An 18,303-nucleotide genomic window follows, 5' to 3' on the forward strand; every position below is an offset into this window, starting at 1 on the left:
TTTTCGAGTGCCTCCAGCATACTGGTTACCCTTGGTTCTGACTTGGGGAAAACGGATTCCACAATCAATAAGATTGTAAAGTAGGTATGTTTATTCAGCTCTGGGCAGCACAGGGGATAGTCCCACCAAAGTCATGTGCGCCTGATGCATCAATTTGCCATGGTTATATGCAGCGGAGTTACATATGCATGAAGTTTCACAACACGCCTATACATATTCATAACCTGTCCCCGCTTTATATTATAATTAGTTCCAAGGAGTCATTTCCATAAACTCCTCCCATCTGCGCTTGCACAGTGTGTTCCGGTGGTGGTCGTTGGGGGTTGTGGGGATGAAGATTGATGACTCTTCCTCATCACAGCTAGTTGACCTCTTGTCTTTGTGCAGACTCAATTGCTCTTTGGCTCTTGTCCATCCGCAGGGCCAGTTTCTACCAGCTTCTTAAGATAGGCGCACACTCTTATTAGGGGACCGACCTTGGTAAGGGGCCCAAGGCTTCTTGCTTTAGTTAATTTGCACAATGCACCATAGTTAGCAAAGACACTAAGTAGCATCCTAGTTTAATGCTGTCAGCCCTCTGTCTCTACTTGATATGATTCTCTTAACTCCATCTCTCAGTTCTGTGTAGAAGTCAAGGGGCTGGCCATTTTTCCTTCAGCCCCCCCCAGCTTTCACACCTTCCTTCAGCATGCACTGGCACTGTGATGATTTTGCATGGTCACGTTGGTATTTCCGCTAGACTTACTGTGGTGAAGGGAGTTTGGGTAGTGCCTTCCTCCTGCAGGGACTGCCAGAGGTTAAGTGAGCAGAAGGTGAGGCTAAGCCTTCTGCTTGTTGAACTGCACCAAGGCTACCGCTGTCGGAATAACTGCCCCATCATCTACAAAAACATACCTTCTTTCCCATCTCTGTAACATTAATGGTTTGCAGCCTTGGTCTACTGTGTTAATCCCATTCTTTTTCTCTGGGTGGGAAACATTTCAAGCCCATCATAGCTTAAATCACTGAATTCACTGTGATTAACCTAGTGAATGAACCCCCTGGTACAGACATCACTTTGCAAAGTTGGAATCAAAAATTTGCAGTACCAAAATATGTCTAGCCTAAACCTCCCCTGCCTCAGCTTAACACCATTCCTGCGGGTCTTATTACTGGTCACTAAAGAGTATAGATCGGCGCCTGTCCCTCCACTCCCCCTCATGAGGAAGCTGTAGACTGTGATGAGGTCTCCCCTCAGCCTCCTCTTCTTCAGGCTGAACAGGCCCAGTGCCCTCAGCCGCTCCTCATGTCTTCCCCTCTAGTCCCTTCACCATCTTTGTAGCCCTCCTGTGGACACTCTCCAACAGTTTTACATCCTTTTTGTACTGTGGTGCCCAGAACTGCACACAGTACTCGAGGTGAGGCCGCACCAGCGTAGAGTAGAGTGGGACAATGACTTCCCTTGACCAATTAGTAATGCTGTGCTTGATACACCCTGGGATATGGTTGGCCCTCCTGGCTGCCATATTTGACTGCTGTCTCATATTCAACTTGCTGTCAACCACAACCCCCAGATCCCTCTCTGCAGGGCTGCTCTCCAGTGTCTTGTCACCTAGTCTGTACATATAGCCAGGGTTGCCCCATCCCAGGTGCAGGACCCAGCACTTGCCTTTGTTAAACTTCATGCGGTTGGTGATCGCACAGCTCTCCAATCTGTCCAGATCTGTCTGCAAGGCATTGCCACCCTCATCAGAGTCCACAGCTCCTCCAAGTTTGGTGTCATTGGCAAATTTGCTGAACACTTTCTAGTACTACATCCAAATCGTTTATAAAAACGTTGAAGAGGACTGGCCCTAAAATGGAGCCTTGCGGGACCCCACTAGTGACCATTCGCCAGCCTGATGTGGCCCCATTAACCACAACCCTTTGAGCCCTGCCCGTCAGCCAATTGCTCACCCATTGTATGATGTTCTTGTTAAGTTGTATGCTGGACATTTTGTCCAGTAGGATCCTATGGGAAACTCAAAAGCTTTGCTGAAGTCCAAAAAGATCACATCAGCTGCTTTCCCTTGGTTGACTAGCTGGGTGATCTTATTATAAAAGGAAATCAAATTTTTTGGGCAGGACCTACCCCTCATGAACTCATGTTGGCTGGGACCAATGACTGCATTGTCCTCCAGGTGCGCTTTGATAACTTCAAGGATCATCTCCACAATTTCATCAGGCACTGACATGAGACTGACAGGCCTGTAATTACTAGGGTCTTCTTGCCCTTCTTGGAAACTGGCACATTGGCAAGTTTACAGTCTACTGGAACCTCTCCAGATTCCCAAGACTATTGAAACGTAATTGAGAGAGGTCCCATGATGACATCAGCCAGCTCTTTAAGCACCCTGAGATGAATCCCATCCGGACCCATGGACGTGTATGGATCCATGTGCAGCAGCAAACACCGCACATGTTCAGGGTCAGTTGGGAGTTTGTCATTCCCACTGTCATGGTCCTCCAGCTCAGGGCACCCTGGGTCCCGAAACCCATCATCAATATTGAAGACGGAGGTGAAGAAGGCATTAAATGTCTCTGCTTTGTCTATGTCCTTGTCTATGAGGTGACCTTCCCCATCAAGTAGCAGACCTGTGTTTTCTTTGGTTTTCCTTTTTCTGTTAACATATCTATAAAACCCTTTTTATTGTTTCCCACAGACATGGCCAGCTTCAACTCTAATTGGGCTTTGGCCACATGAATTTTCTCACTGCAAACGTGAACAGTGTCCCTGTATTCCTTCCACAAATCCTGATCCTCCTTCCAGCAGCCGTACATTTTCTCTTTTTGCCTAAGCTCCAGTAGAAAATCCCAGGTCAGCCAGGCTGACCTTCTGCCCCGCCTGCTTGACTTCAAATATTTTGGAATTGCCTGATCCTGTGCTTTTAGGAGGCAGTGCTTAGAGATTGACCAGCAGTGATGGATGCCAGTGCCTTCAAAAGCAGTTTCCCAGGGGACCTTGCTGACTAGTTCCCTGAGCAGCCTGAAGTCTGCTTTCCCCATATCCAGGGCTGAAGTTTTGGTGGCAGTTTTCCTTCTGTTGCCATAAATTTTAAACTCAACCACTTCATGGTCATTATGGCCAAGATGGCTGCCAATTGGCACATCCCCCACAAGACCCTCTCTGTTTTCCAGCAACAGATCAAGGAGGACACCTTTCCTATTTGGCTCCCTTAGCACCTGCACCAAGAAGTTATCATCTAGGTGCTTTATGAACCTCCTGGACTTGCTCATGTTGGCCATGTGGTGATCCCAGCTGATGTCTGGCAAGTTGAAGTCCCCCATAAGGACAAGGAGAGTTGATCTTGAGGCATCTCTTAGTTCTGCAAATAAATTCATCAGCGTTGTCGTCCTGGCCAACTGGTCTTTAATAGATTCCCACAACAACATCCCCTTTATTTGTTCATCCCTTAATCCTTACCCAGAGGCTCTCAACTTTACCATCACCAACTTGAAGTTCCACACAGTCCAGCCCCTGCTTCACGTACATTGCCATCCCTCCACCTTGCTTACTCTGCCTGTCCCTCCTGAAGAGCCTGTAACCATCTATTGTGACACACAAGCCACAGGACTCATCCCACCAGGTTTCACTTATGCCGATGATATCATAGCTGTGGGACTGGGCCTAGACTTCTAGCTCATCCATTTTATTCCTCATACTGTGTGCATTTGTGTAGAAACACTTCAATGCCTCCCTGCATGCAGTACCTTGTGGAGCAGACTGAAGGACCTCACTAGCACACAGACCCTCTGGTTCTAGCTCAACATCCCTTAGCTTATCGCTGGTGAGCCTGGTTTTATCCCTTTCCCCCTTTGACTCTAGTTTAAAGCCCTATCAGCCCTGCTAACTCCTGAGCAAAAATCCTTTTCCCTCTCTGAGAGAGGCGCATCCCATCTGGTACCAGCAGGCCCATTGTTGCATAGGCCTTGCCATGATTAACAAACCCAAAGTTCTGCCGGTTGCACCAGTCCCAAAGCCATGTATTAATGTGACGAGTCTGCTTGTCAGCATCAATCCCCACTGTTGGAAGGACAGAGGGAAACACAACCTGCACCTCTGAACCTTTAACTAGTTGCCCTAAAGCCCTGAAGACCCTTTTGATCACTCTTGGACTTCTCTTTGCTACCTCGTCATTACCAGCTTGAAAGACCAGTAATGGGTAGTAGTCAGTGGGCCTTACTAGGCAAGTGACTTTCCTAGCAATGACTCTCACCCGAGCCCCAGGGATGCAACAGACTTCCCTGTGGGTTGGGTCTGGTTGGCATATTGGGCCCTCTGTCCCTTTCAAAAGGGAGTTCCCCATGACAATAATCTTTCTTTCTAGACAAAAGATGTAGCAATGCATGGGGTATGTTGCCTTGCCTTAGGCACCCTCTCCAACTGGGACGTGCTTTCACCTACATTATTGTTTTGACTGTCATATTCTAGAGCTTTATACCTGTTATATAAGGGTAGGTGGGAAGGTGAGGTGGGCAGGGAGGGACAGGGCTCCCCTACCACCCTGAGCAGGAACCTGCTTCCATTGCCTGCCTAACAATTTTTTTTCAGAAAAATAAAAGTAGGTGGGTTTCTTAGGGTGGAGAGAAATGCCAACCATAAACTTGACATGCTCCTGTAATGTTATCATGAACACGTACAAATGTTTGATGTTCACCACTAGAATTTGATTATAATTATTATAAAGTTAAGAGGAATGGAAAAGAACTCAGTGACGCTGAAGAGAAGACTTGTAATACACATTACTCCTTTTTATTTTCTTGAGGGTTTATCAAGCCCTCACTGGGTGTTTGGACTATAAAAGCTGTGACTGTGCTGATCATGTTTTACAATATCTCTGTGTTGAGGGATTTTTGAAACAGCGAGGAGGCCATGACTTGCTGCAGCTGAGCAAACCAAGCTACCAGGACGACTATGAGAAGTTCCCATGACAGCGTTCCCACATCGCCCGATTGAGGAATTTAGAAAGATATTGTTGCCAGCAGCTGGCTTCAAGAACGGGATCTACGTGACTGCTAATCACAAGGGGGTTGTTTTCTTGCAGTTGTTTGTCTGAGTGCTTTTGACCAATAATCTTGTGTGAGACACTATCTGCCCTTGTTAAGTTTGCTATAAAAGTCAGGCTATTTGGGTAATAATGAAGAAGAGTGTGATCTGACCATACTAGTGTCTGTTGTGTTTTTGGCCATTCTTCCTGCAACATATGGCGCCCGAACAGGCTGAGACCCACAGATGCTGAGAGACCAGAGAGACGCTGAGAGACCTGAGAGATGCTGAGACTCCGAGCACAGACCTGAACAGAGAGATCGTGGTGAGACACGGAGATAGATACAGAGATCGCAGTGAGATGCATAGATAGATACAGAGATTATGGAGATAGAGATCACGGTGAGATGCGGAGATAGATACAGAGATTATGGAGATAGATGGAGATCGCGGTGAGACGCGGAAAAGTGATGTATTGCGGTGAGACGCGGGACATCCGGGGCCGAGTTGCTACGGGAGATCGGAGGTGTCAGTGGAAACGGCAGACGACCGCCATCGTGTGGTGAGTTGGCACACAGCAGAGGGGTGGAGATCACGACCCTGCAGGTCGTCTGACGTAACCATGGAGAAGGAAGCAGTTATCCAGCTTCTCTAGCATTCTCTCTAAGACAGGCATATCTTGCAATTTAAAACAAAGATCGAATCCTTGGTGCACTGGGCTCAGAAGGAGGGTTTTCTGAAGGAAATCCCTCTAATGTTTAGTCCAGCTGAGTGGCGGCACGTAAGAGATCGCTTATGGGATAAAGCCATCTCAAGTGGAAAGCTAGATAAAGATGTAAGTGGGACGTGATTAATGTGCTGTGCAGTATGAAAACTGAACAGCAGCTTGCTATGGTGGCGGTGCAAGCCTTGTCAGTATCGTCTGGGACTGACAGACCGCCGAGTACAAAACCTGAGACCTCAGGAATGCGGCTGACATGATCTTGGCTGCACGTACAGACTGGGCGATGAGACGCTGGAGAGCAGCCTAGAAGAGAGGGATCTGGGGGTCATGGTAGACAGCAAGTTGAATATGAGCCAGCAGTGTGCCCTGGCAGCCAGGAGGGCCAACCGTGTCCTGGGGTGCATCAAGCACGGCATGTGCAGTTCTGGGCACCACAGTATAAAAAGGACATGAAACTGTTGGAGAGTGTCCAGAGGAGGGCTACGAAGATGGTGAAAGGCCTGGAGGGGAAGACATACAAGGAACGGCTGAGGGCACTGGGCCTGTTCAGCCTGGAGCAGAGGAGGCTGAGGGGAGACCTCATCACAGTCTACAACTTCCTCATAAGGGGGTGTCGAGAGGCAGGAGACCTTTTCTCCATTAACACCAGTGACAGGACCCGCAGGAACGGGGTTAAGCTGAGGCAGGGGAAATTTAGGCTTGACATCAGGAGGGGGTTCTTCACAGAGAGGGTGGTTGCACACTGGAACAGGCTCCCCAGGGAAGTGGTCACTGCACCGAGCCTGTCTGAATTTAAGAAGAGATTGGACTGTGCACTTAGTCACATGGTCTGAACTTTTGGGTAGACCTGTGCGGTGTCAAGAGTTGGACTTGATGATCCTTAAGGGTCCCTTCCAACTCAGGATATTCTATGATTCTATGATCTTTATTGTCAGTTCCTGCACCCACCCTGGTTCGGGGTATGACCTCTCCAGTAAAGCAATCAGTGGCAGAAATAACTAAGGGACTATCTGAGCAGAGTGCTGATGGGGAGTGGGGGCTGCCCTCCGCGCGCCGGAAAATCTTGATAAAGCTGCGCTGCCAGCATCTGTGCCGCTGCCAGGCAGCAATAATCCACTTGGGATGCTTTGCCAATGAGAGGTGCAGCAGCAGCTTGTGAAAATCGACCTTCACTGGAGGAGTTGTTCCAAGAACTGCTAGTGAAATTCGAGAACTTAAAAATTACAGATTCGGAGGAGCCTCCTCTCTCGTCTGCCCCACCGGAGCTGACTCCCTCATTATCTGTCGCTACAACACCGTCGGCACCAAGGAGGGACAGGTGCTCCGACGTCATACGTGATGCCATCATAGAGGGGCATTGTCATGCTACATGCTTGGCCTGCCCTATTATTATCAACCCTGTGCAAGGCACTGGGTTGTGGCAGACGCATGACTGCAAGCTTTTACAACGAGCTCAAAAAACGGTTATGGACTACGGTTTACAATCCCAGGCGGCTTGGCAGATAATTCAGTGGATTTTCCAGGCAGAACTAATGTGTCCACTTGACTGTCGAAACTTGGTGCACTTATTGTTAACTCCTTCCCAATTGTTATTGTTTGAAAGGGAATGGTTGCGGTTAGCACAGGGGGAAGCAGGTCAAATGCATCAACCAGGGGACCCTCTGTATGGGATTACTGCAGAGATGTTAATGGGGATGGGTTCTTATCTTAATACCCAGATTGAGTTGCAGTTCCCTGCAATTATTCACCAAACAGCTGCACAGCTCACACTGAGGGCTCTTCTTGGTCTCCCAGGGGAAAAGAAAGCACCTCCATTCACATCTGTAGAACAGGCCCCTGGGGAACCATATGCTAAATTTATCAATTGGTTGTGGGCAGCAATTCCTGATCATCCTGATCTAACAGTGGAGCCTAAAGGCAGTGTGTTTAAAATGCTTGCATTTGATAATGCAAACCCCAAAACTCAAAACATCTTAGTTACACTGCTGAGAACTGCACCAGTAGAGGACATGTTGGTACAGAGAGCTGATCAGTCCAGGCAACCAGATGTGGTGGCACAGGACTGCCAGAGGTTTGCTTTTACGGTATCCCCCATTAACAAACAAGCCCCGGCAAAGTGCTATGAATGGCTAGTGCTTCCACAGGGGATGAGGAATTCCCCTACATTATGTCAATTATATGTGGCCTGGGCATTACAATCAATTCGGACAGTGTGGTGTGATGTAATTATTTACCATTATATGGATAACTTTTGGTTTGGTAGGCCAGAATGCTTCCAGGATTCAGATTTAAAGTTTATTCAGGATATTTTGGAAGCAAAAGGGTTGAAGATAGCCCCACAGAAGGTTCAATAGAAACAGCCATGGCTATACTTAGGATGAAAAATATCAGCCTCTACTATTCATCCCCAGAAAGGTGATATAACTACGGTGTTACATACTTTGACAGATGTACAAATGTTCCTGGATAATATTCAGTGGGCTTGCCACATTGTATGGATTACTAATGACGACTTAGCTATATTACTACCTTTACGGCAGTGCAGGAGTGCAGAGCCGCAGATTACACTAACAAATGACCATCGGCAGGCTCTTTCATAAATATCACAGAATCACACAGAATCACAGAATTTCTAGGTTGGAAGAGACCTCAAGATCATCTAGTCCAACCTCTGACCTAATGCTAACAGTCCCCACTAAACCGTATCCCTAAGCTCTACATCTAAACATCTTTTAAAGACTTCCAGGGATGGTGACTCCACCACTTCCCTGGGCAGCCTGTTCCAGTGTCTAACAACCCTTTCGGTAAAGAAGTTCTTCCTAACATCTAACCTAAAGCTCCCCTGGCGCAACTTTAGCCTGTTCCCCCTCGTCCTGTCATCAGGCACATGGGAGAATAGACCAACCCCCACCTCTGTACATCCTCCTTTAAGGTATCTGTAAAGAGCAATAAGGTCACCCCTGAGCCTCCTTTTCTCCAGGCTGAACAAGCCCAGCTCCTTCAGCCGCTCCTCGTAGGACTTGTTCTCCAGGCCCCTCACCAGCTTCGTCGCCCTTCTCTGGACCCGCTCAAGCACCTCGATGTCCCTCTTGTAGCGAGGGGCCCAAAACTGAACACAGTACTCGAGGTAAACAGCTTCTAAGGTTGCAGCTGGCTCTGCTTGCAGACATATAGCACAAGTTGCACTCTCTTTCCTAATTAGCAATCATGTGTCTCATCCATTTGCAGTGCTTGGTCAGTGGCAAAAAGAAAAGGGGGAGAGTAAGGGGTGACAAAGACAGAAACGGTATCAGGAGGATGCCACTGACACCAATAGCAAGGGTAATAGGAGTAGCATAAGCAACACGGGTGATGGCAAGGGTGGAATGATGGGGCAGCATTTTCGAGTTCTGGAATGGATTTTCCTACAGATTCAGCCAAAAACAAGTGTTCAAACATGGGCAGAAGCTATCGCAGAGTTAGTACGTGAGGGTTGCTCTCGGAGTATTGAGATCAGCGGGCAGAAACCAGGAGATCTGCCAGGATCTACTCAGAATCATTTGGAATGGTGTTTACAGCAATCCATACCCTACAAGAAGCTGTGTTAGGTTACCCGGGATTGGTACATTCCCGAACTCCAAAGGGGCCTCTGGCAAATTATAAGATCATGTAAATGGCAGATTCATCTTTCATCCTGACCAGTGGTGGGTCGCACTGTATACACTGATGCAGGTGCGGCAAGTAGGAAGGCTGTGTGTGTGTGGTACGAGAACAGAAGTTGGGAGAAATACATAATTTTGGAGGAGACAGGGAATTCATTACAAACATTGGCATTGTCTGCAGTTGTTTGGGCTTGTCAGTGCTGGATGCATGAGCCGATTAATTTAGTCTCAGGCTCTCTGTATGTTGTCAACGTGGTAAAATGGATAGACGATGGCCTTGATACGGCACACTAAGAGGGACAGATTATTTCTGCAGCTGCAAGATGCCATTCAGGGAAGAACTGCACCTTACTGTGTTATCCATATACGTAGTCATCAGTTCTCAATTGGGTTAGCAGAAGGTAATGCACAAGCAGACAGGTTGGTGAGTATAGTCGCAAAGAGGCCTGAGAGTGATTTTGCATATGCGTGAGTGTCACATGAAATGTTCCATCAGCATGCAAAGAGTCTTTGGAGAATGCTTGGATTTACTTGGACAGAAGCAAAAGGAATAGTAAGAGTGTGCCCTTCCTGTAGTCATCATGGACCAGGGTTAGGTTTGGGTATTAATCCACAGGGTGTTAAGGCACTTGAGGTATGGCAAATGGATGTAACGCATGTGCCGGAATTTGGTACTAAAAGATACGTGCGTGTGAGTATTGATACCTTCTCAAGATTCATATGGGCAATGGCGCAGGGGGGAGAAAAAGCACACCTTGTGTGTAGATATCTGGTGGTGTGTTTTGCCATTATGAGAGTACCACAGCAGATCAAGATGGACAATGGTCCATCGTATGTTAGCAAAAGGGTTAGAAAATTTATGAAAATGTGGGGAGTAAAGCATATCATAGGTATTCCATGTTCTCCCACAGGCCAAGCAATGGTCGAACGGTCACATCAGATTTTAAAGGAACAAATTAGCAAGATTAAAAGAAATCAAGGACATTGATGAGCGATTGTCCAAGGCATTGTTTGTCTTGATTCACTTATGTTTGACTAGTGACCGAGAGGACCCTCCTGCGAGTATTCATTTTCAAACAATAAATATAGCAGCACCAAAGGTGTTACCACAAATAAGAATGAATTACCGAGATCCTGCTACAGGGCTACAGGAACTTGGAAGGGCCATACAGGTACAGAAATACAAATAACACCTGTGATTACAATGACACTGCTAGGCAGGTTTAGGGGCTTATGGCACGGAGACAAGGAGTAACAACTATAGTGTTTGGAACAATCATACAGCTATGGCCTGACCTCCTGATGTTTTTCTGATTTGCGGAGATAGGGCTTGGCACGGCATCCCTGCAAATGCTATTTATTTATATGTTACTTATTTATTTATTTATTTATTACTATTTTATTTATATGTTACTTAGATAAACTCACTATATTTGCTCCTAGCTTGTTGCAGTTGCGTGAGATCACCAGACATAAATGGGCATTGCTCACACCGGATTGCAATGATAATGTTGAATTGCTTGGTGTTGCAGCTAGAATGGCATTGGCAAGTTTAGTGCCAGGAGTGGCATCTTTGGCTGCACTTAACAACTTAGAAAAATTGGTATGCTGGGCCAAGAAGCAAGCCAATGCCACGACAAAAATACTTGAGGAGATGTTACCAGATCAAAATAGTCTGCGACATACACTCTTACAGGCTCGAGCTGCTGTTGACTTCTTGCTTTTGGCTCAAGTGCATGGGTGTGAGGACTTTGAGGAAACGTGCTGTTTGAACCTTTCTGATCATAATGAGTCAATTCACAAATTTATTACTTTCCTGAAAGAACCCATGAGAGAGATTCAATATGATATCAATCCTTTCGATCAGTGGCTCACTGATTTGTTTGGAACGATGCATAGATGGTTACTGGGATTAGTCAAAGAGGGATTAAGGATTCTGTTTGTTGTGGTGTTAATCATCATTGTGTGTTGTATTGTAATAAATGTGGTTAAAGGGTTACTTGCAAAACTGTTACATCAGGCTTGGTTTGCTCAAAAAGAAAAAGGGGAAATTGTTGAGGGATTTTTGAAACAGCCAGGAGGCCATGACTTGCTGCAGCTGAGCAAACCAAGCTACCAGGACGACTATGAGAAGTTCCCATGACAGTGTTCCCACATCGCCCAATTGAGGAATTTAGAAAAATATTGTTGCCAGCAGCTGACTTCAAGAACGGGATCTACGTGACTGCTAATCACAAGGGGGTTGTTTTCTTGCAGGTGGGGTTGTTTTCTTGCAGTTGTTTGTCTGAGTGCTTTTGACCAATAATCTTGTGTGAGACACTATCTGCCCTTGTTAAGTTTGCTATAAAAGTCAGGCTATTTGGGTAATAATGAAGAAGAGCGTGATCTGACCATACTAGTGCCTGTCGTGTTTTCAGCCGTTCTTCCTGCAACATCTCTGTAGTTTCCTGTTCTATTCCAAAGAAAAAACATCTTCACGTGTTATTAGGCATTTGGTGGCAACAGGTGTGTACAAGCATGTTTATGCATGTTGTGATGAAACGTGAGTAGATGCGTTTTCAGGCATATGGTGACAACACGAGTTTATAACTTCAGGGCTTTGATGACAACACATATGTTCACAGTATGCCTGAATACATGTGAACATGCACGTTGTCACCAAATGCCTGAACACGTGTGAAAATGGACACTTGTGTTACTGCCACAGGTGGAATCATGCTGCTGACATATCCATGAACAAGCACATGGCCATCACACAAAAAAATGAGTTTCATCACCAGAAACTTGATCATGTGTGAACACGGGTGTTGTCCCCAAATGCCTGAAAATGTGTTCAAATGTGTTTCTTCACAACATACCTGAACACACGTGAGCATGTGTGAACACGTGTGTTGTCACCCAGTACCTGAAAGACATGTGGAAACGCGTTTCCTCAGAAAACACATGAACACAAGTGAAGACGCGTGTTGTCACCCAATACCTGAAAAGCACATGGAAATGTGTTTTGTCACCAGACACGTGAACATGCCTGAACATTTGTGGTGTCAAACAATACCTGAAAAACACGTGGAATAGCATTTCCTCACCGAACACGTGAAAATGCATGTTGTCTGCCAATACCTGAAAAACACCTGGAGATACGATTCGTTACTAAACACATGAACATGCATGTTGTCACCCAATACCTGAAAAACATGTGGAAGTGCCTTTAGTTAACAAACACATGAACACGCTTGAACACACGTGTTGTCTCCCAGCACCTGAAAAACACGTGGAAATGCATTTCCGCAACAAACATGAATATGCATGGACACGCGTGTTGTCACCCAATTCCTGAAAAATGCGTGGAAATGCCTTTCATCACCAGACACGTGAACACATGTGTTGTCACCAAATGCCTGAAAGTGCGTGAAAATGCGTTTCGTCACCAAATACTTGAACACGTGTGTTGTCCCCAAGTGCCTGAACACACATTCAAATGCATTTCTTCATAACATACCTGAACACGGGTGAACACGTGTATGGCCAACAATTACTGAAAACGCTTCAAAATGCATTTCATCATAGAGCAGCTGAACACACGTAAACACAGGTGTTGTCACCCAATACCTGAAAAACACTTGGAAATGTGTTTCGTCACCACACACGTAAACACACGTGAAGAAGTGTGTTGACACCCAATACCTGATAAGCGCATGGAAATGCGTTTCCTCACCAAACATGTGACCACGCGTGTTGTCACCCAATAACTGAAAAGCACATGGAAATGAATTTTGTCATGAAACATGTGAACATGTATGAACAGGAGTGTTGTCACCCAATATCTGGAAAACACGTGGAAATGCATTTCATCAACAAGCAAGTGAACATGCATGTTGTCAGCCAATAACTGAAAGGCACGTGGGAATGCATTTCCTCAGAAAACATGAATACAAGTGAAGATGCGTGTTGTCACCCAATACCTGAAAAACACATGGAAATGCATTTCATCACTAAACAGATGGACACGCGTGTTGTCAGCCAATACCTGAGTAACACATGGAAATTCATTCAGTTAACAAACACCTGAACATGTGTGAACTGGCATGCTGTCTCTCAATACCTGAAAAGCACGTGGAAATGCATGTCATCAGTAAACACATGAATATATGTCTTGTCAGCCAGTATCTGTAAAGTGCATGGAAATTCGTTTCGTTACTGAAGAAATGCACATCTGTGAACAGGTGTGTTGTCTCCCAATACCTGAAAAACACAAAAATGCATTATGTCACCAAACACGTGAACATGCATGAACACACATGTTGTCTCCTAGTACCTGAAAAACACGTGGAAATGCATTTCCGCAACAAACGTGAATATGCATGGACACACGTGTTGTCACCCAATTCCTGAAAAATGCGTGGAAATGCCTTTCAACACCAAACACATGAACATGCGTGTTGTCAACCAATACCAGAAAACATGTGGAAATGCGTTTCATTATGAAACGCAAGAACACATGCGTTGTCACTCAGTACCCGAAAGACACGTGGAAATGCGTTTTATTATGAAACGCAAGAACACATGCGTTGTCACTCAGTACTGAAAGACACGTGGAAATGCGTTTCATTATGAAATGCAAGAACACACGTGTTGTCACTCAGTACCTGAAAGACACATGGAAATAAGTTTCCTCAGCAAGCACATGAACACACATGAAGACGTGTGTTGTCACCCAATACCTGAAAAGCAGGTAGAAATGTGCTTTGTCAGCAAATACGTGAACACTCCTGAAGACGCGTGTTGTCACCCAGTACTCGAAGTGCTTGTGGAAATGCATTTCATCACCAAACACACAAACATGCGTTTTGTCAACCAATACCTGAAAAACATGTGGAAATGCATTTTAGTCATCAAACACGTAAACACACATGTTATCACCCAACACCTGGAAAAAACGTGGAAATGCGTTTTGTCAGCAAACATGTGAACACACATGTTGTCACACAATACCTGAAGTGCTTGTGGAAATGCATTTCATCACCAAACACAGGAACATGTGTTTTGTCAACCAATACCTGAAAAGCACGTGGAAATGTGTTTTGTCACCAGACACGTGAACACGCCTGAACATGTGTGGTGTCAAACAATACCTGAAAAACACGTGGAATAGCGTTTCCTCACCGAACACGTGAAAATGCATGTTGTCTGCCAATACCTAAAAAACACCTGGAGATGCAATTCGTTACTAAACACATGAACACGCATGTTGTCACCCAATACCTGAAAAACATGTGGAAATGCCTTTAGTTAACAAACACATGAACATGCTTGAACACACGTGTTGTCTCCCAGCACCTGAAAAACACGTGGAAATGTGTTTCTGCAACAAACATGCGAATATGCATGGACACACGTGTTGTCACCCAGTTTCTGAAAAATGCGTGGAAATGCCTTTCATCACCAGACACGTGAACACATGTGTTGTCACCCAATACCTGAAAACACCTGAGGATGCTTTTCGTCACAACGTTCCTGAACAGGAGGTTAAATGCATTTTGTCAACGTCTGAACACACGTGTTGTCAGCATATGACAGAAAGTGCTTGAAATGCATTTCATCTGAACACGGTTGAATATGCATGAACACACGTTTTGAAACAAAATCACTAAAAAATGTGAAAATGTGATTAATCACAATAGCTAAGCTGGCATAAAATGCATTTTGTCACCACAAACGTGAACATTTTTGAGCACAAGTGTTGTAACCTTATGACTGAAAACGCTTAGAAATGCCTTTCATCACCACACGTGAACACATGTGTTGTCACCAAATGCCTGAAAGTGTGTGAAAATGCATTTTGTCACCAAATACTTGAACACGTGTGTTGTCCCCAAGTGCCTGAACACACATTCAAATGCATTTTTTCATAACATACCTGAACACGGGTGAACACATGTGTGGCCAACAATTACTGAAAACGCTTCAAAATGCATTTCATCATAGAGCAGCTGAACACACGTAAACACAGGTGTTGTCACCCAATACCTGAAAAACATGTGTAAATGCGTTTCTACAACACGTGAAGATGCCTGAACACGTGTGTTGTCAACCAATACCTGAAAAACACTTGGAAATGTGTTTCGTCACCACACACGTAAACACACGTGAAGAAGTGTGTTGACACCCAATACCTGACAAGCGCATGGAAATGCGTTTCCTCACCAAACATGTGACCACGCGTGTTGTCACCCAATAACTGAAAAGCACGTGGAAATGAATTTTGTCATGAAACACGTGAACATGTATGAACAGGAGTGTTGTCACCCAATACCCGGAAAACACGTGGAAGTGCGTTTCGTCAACAAGCAAGTGAACATGCATGTTGTCAGCCAATACCTGAAAGGCACGTGGGAATGCATTTCCTCAGAAAACATGAATACAAGTGAAGATGCGTGTTGTCACCCAATACCTGAAAAGCACGTGGAAATGCATATAGTTAACAAACACATGAACACGCTTGAACATGCTTGTTGTCTCCCAGTACCTGAAAAACACGTGGAAATGCATTTCTGCAACAAACGTGAATATGCATGGACACGCGTGTTGTCACCCAATTCCTGAAAAACGTGTGGAAATGCGTTTCGTCACCACACACGTGAAGACATGTGTTGTCACCCAATACCCGAAGTGCTTGTGGAAATGCCTTTCATCACCAAACACACGAACAAGCATTTTGTCAACCAATACCTGAAAAACATGTGGAAATATGTTTCGTCACCACACATGTGAACACGCATGTTGTCAGCCAATACCTGAAAGACATGGTTTTGTCACCAAACACGTGAACATGCGTGTTGTCACCCAATACCTGAAAACACCTGAAAATGCGTTTTGTATCTGGAGGCATGAACACACGTGAATATCTAAAGAACGTGTGGAAATGCATTTTCTCACCAAACACATTAGCACTTGTGACCATGCCATGATATCACCTTACAACCAAAAACGCTTGTAAATGCTTTTTGTAACACAGGTGAACACACATGTTGTCTCCAAATTCCTGAAAATGCATTTAAATGTGTTTCTTCACAACATAGCTAAGCACGGGTGAACACACATGAATGCACATGTTTTCATCCTATGCCTGAAAGTGTGTGAAAATGTGTTTTGTCACAACACATGTGATTATGGATGACCAGGCGTGACCATGCATGTAGTAACAAAATGCCTGAAAATGCTTGAAAATGTTTTTTGTCACAAGACATGAGAGCATGCATTAACACGCATGTTGTCATGGTATGACTGAAAATGTGAAAATGCATTTCATCACAAGATGCCTGAACACACATGAAAATGCGTATTGTCACCAAATACCTGAAAACACATTGGTGAGACAGTGCACATGACTGGAACACTCTCATGGAGGGCTATGTCCTTTTTAGGAAAGACAGTCTGGGGAAGTGAGGGGGAGGAGATGCCCTTTATGTGAGGGAGCAACTAGAATGTACCCAGCTCCACCTGGGGGACAGTGAAGAAGGAGTGGAGAGCTTGTGGGTGAGAATTAAGGAGTGGGCTGGTATGGGTGATACTGTTGTGGGGGTGTAGTACAGGTCACCATATCAGGAGGAGGAGGTCAACGAGGCCTTCCACAAGCAGAGGGAAGTAGCCTTGTGATCCTAGGTACTGGTTCTCATGGGGGACTTCAATTATCCAGACATCTGTTGAGTAACCAACTTGGTCAAGCACACGCAGTCCAAATGTTTCCTTCAATGCGCTGAAGATAACCAAAGATAATTTTCTGACACGTGATGGAGGAGCTAATGAGGCGGGGGGGTGTTTCTGGACCTTGCTCTTACCAACAGGGATGGGCTTGTTAGCAATGTGATGGTTGGGGCAGCTTGGGATGCAGCGACCATGAGATGGTGGAGTTCAAGATGGAACTTGGTGGAAGAAGTAAGGCAAAAAGTAGGATAGCTACTCTGGATTTTTGGAGAGCCAACTTCAACCTCTTCCAGGATCTACTTAAAGGTATCTCATGGGCTAGATTGTTAGAAGGCAAGGGTGCTTGTGAGAGCTGAGCAACATTTAAACAGCACTTCTTCCAAGCTCAGGATCGGTGCATCCCTAAGAGTAGGAAATCAGGGAAGGGCAGGCAGGAGACCTGCATGGATGAGCAAGGAGCTCATCAACAAGATCAAAAGAAGAGGAAGGGCTATGAAATGTGGAAAAAGGGCCTGTCCTCCTGGGAGTATAGGAGTGTTTGCAGGGATGCAATGAGGAAGGCTAAAGCCCACCTGGAGATGAAGCTTGCAAAAGAGATAAAGGATAATAAAAAGTTTTTTTTCAAGTATGTAAACAGTAAAAGGAAGACTAAAAATAATGTGGGTCCCCTGCTGAACAAGGCAGGTGTCCTGGTAACAGGGGATGCGGAGAAGGCAGAGATACTGAATGCCTTCTTTGCTTCAAAGACACCCCCCTACCTCTGGGACTCCTGGACCCTGGAGGCCAGAGTCTGGGAAATGGATATCTTCCCCCGGTTGATGAGGGAGTGGTTCAGGAGCATCTGAGTGGGATCAACGCACATTAATCCATGGGCCCCAATGGGATGCATCCACGTGTGCTGAGGGAGTTAGCAGAGGTGATTGCCGAACTGCTCTCTATCATCTTTGAAAGGTCTTGGAGAACAGGAGAGGTGCTTGAAGACTCAAGGATAGCCAATGTCACTCCAGTCTTCATGAAAGGCAAGAAGGAGGATCCGGGAAACTACAGGCCAGTCTCACCTCTGTCCCTGGAAAGGTGTTGGAACATTCAGAATGTGAGTGAGCTCAAGCTTTTGAGATCGAAGTCCAATTTATGTTACTCAGCTACCTAAGAAGAAATTGTTTAGTTGCTGACAATTTTCATTTGGTGGATCACTTTTACATTTTGAGAACTCTAGTATGATTGCTGTA

The 18,303-nt window shown here is 45.4% G+C and overlaps 2 protein-coding genes across 6 annotated transcripts in view; one reads left to right on the forward strand and one right to left on the reverse strand.

The window, feature by feature from the left end:
• LOC137850525 (programmed cell death 6-interacting protein-like) overlaps window positions 1-18,303 on the forward strand; it is a 32,088-nt gene that overhangs the window by 624 nt on the left and 13,161 nt on the right. For 2 of the 5 annotated variants that reach the window (XM_068670650.1, XM_068670651.1), the window contains exon 2: window positions 18,026-18,167. The exons of 1 other annotated variant lie outside the window; for it this stretch is intronic. In XM_068670650.1, coding sequence (XP_068526751.1) covers window positions 18,026-18,167 — 142 coding nt within the window. Of the gene's footprint in view, window positions 1-5,430; window positions 5,568-6,862; window positions 18,168-18,303 lie in introns of those variants that run through there. 2 more of the 5 variants (XM_068670653.1, XR_011092574.1) reach the window with 2 other exon arrangements.
• TPPP (tubulin polymerization promoting protein) overlaps window positions 69-18,303 on the reverse strand; it is an 89,429-nt gene continuing 71,194 nt past the window's right edge. The window contains exons 4-6 of the transcript XR_011092575.1: window positions 16,100-16,164; window positions 14,017-15,397; window positions 69-13,612 (exon numbers count right to left, since the gene is read on the reverse strand). The gene's annotated coding sequence lies outside the window, so the exon portion shown is untranslated. The remainder of the gene's footprint in view (window positions 13,613-14,016; window positions 15,398-16,099; window positions 16,165-18,303) is intronic.

The sequence above is a fragment of the Anas acuta genome, chromosome 2 (assembly GCF_963932015.1).
Source record: "Anas acuta chromosome 2, bAnaAcu1.1, whole genome shotgun sequence".
NCBI classification, from domain to species: domain Eukaryota; kingdom Metazoa; phylum Chordata; class Aves; order Anseriformes; family Anatidae; genus Anas; species Anas acuta.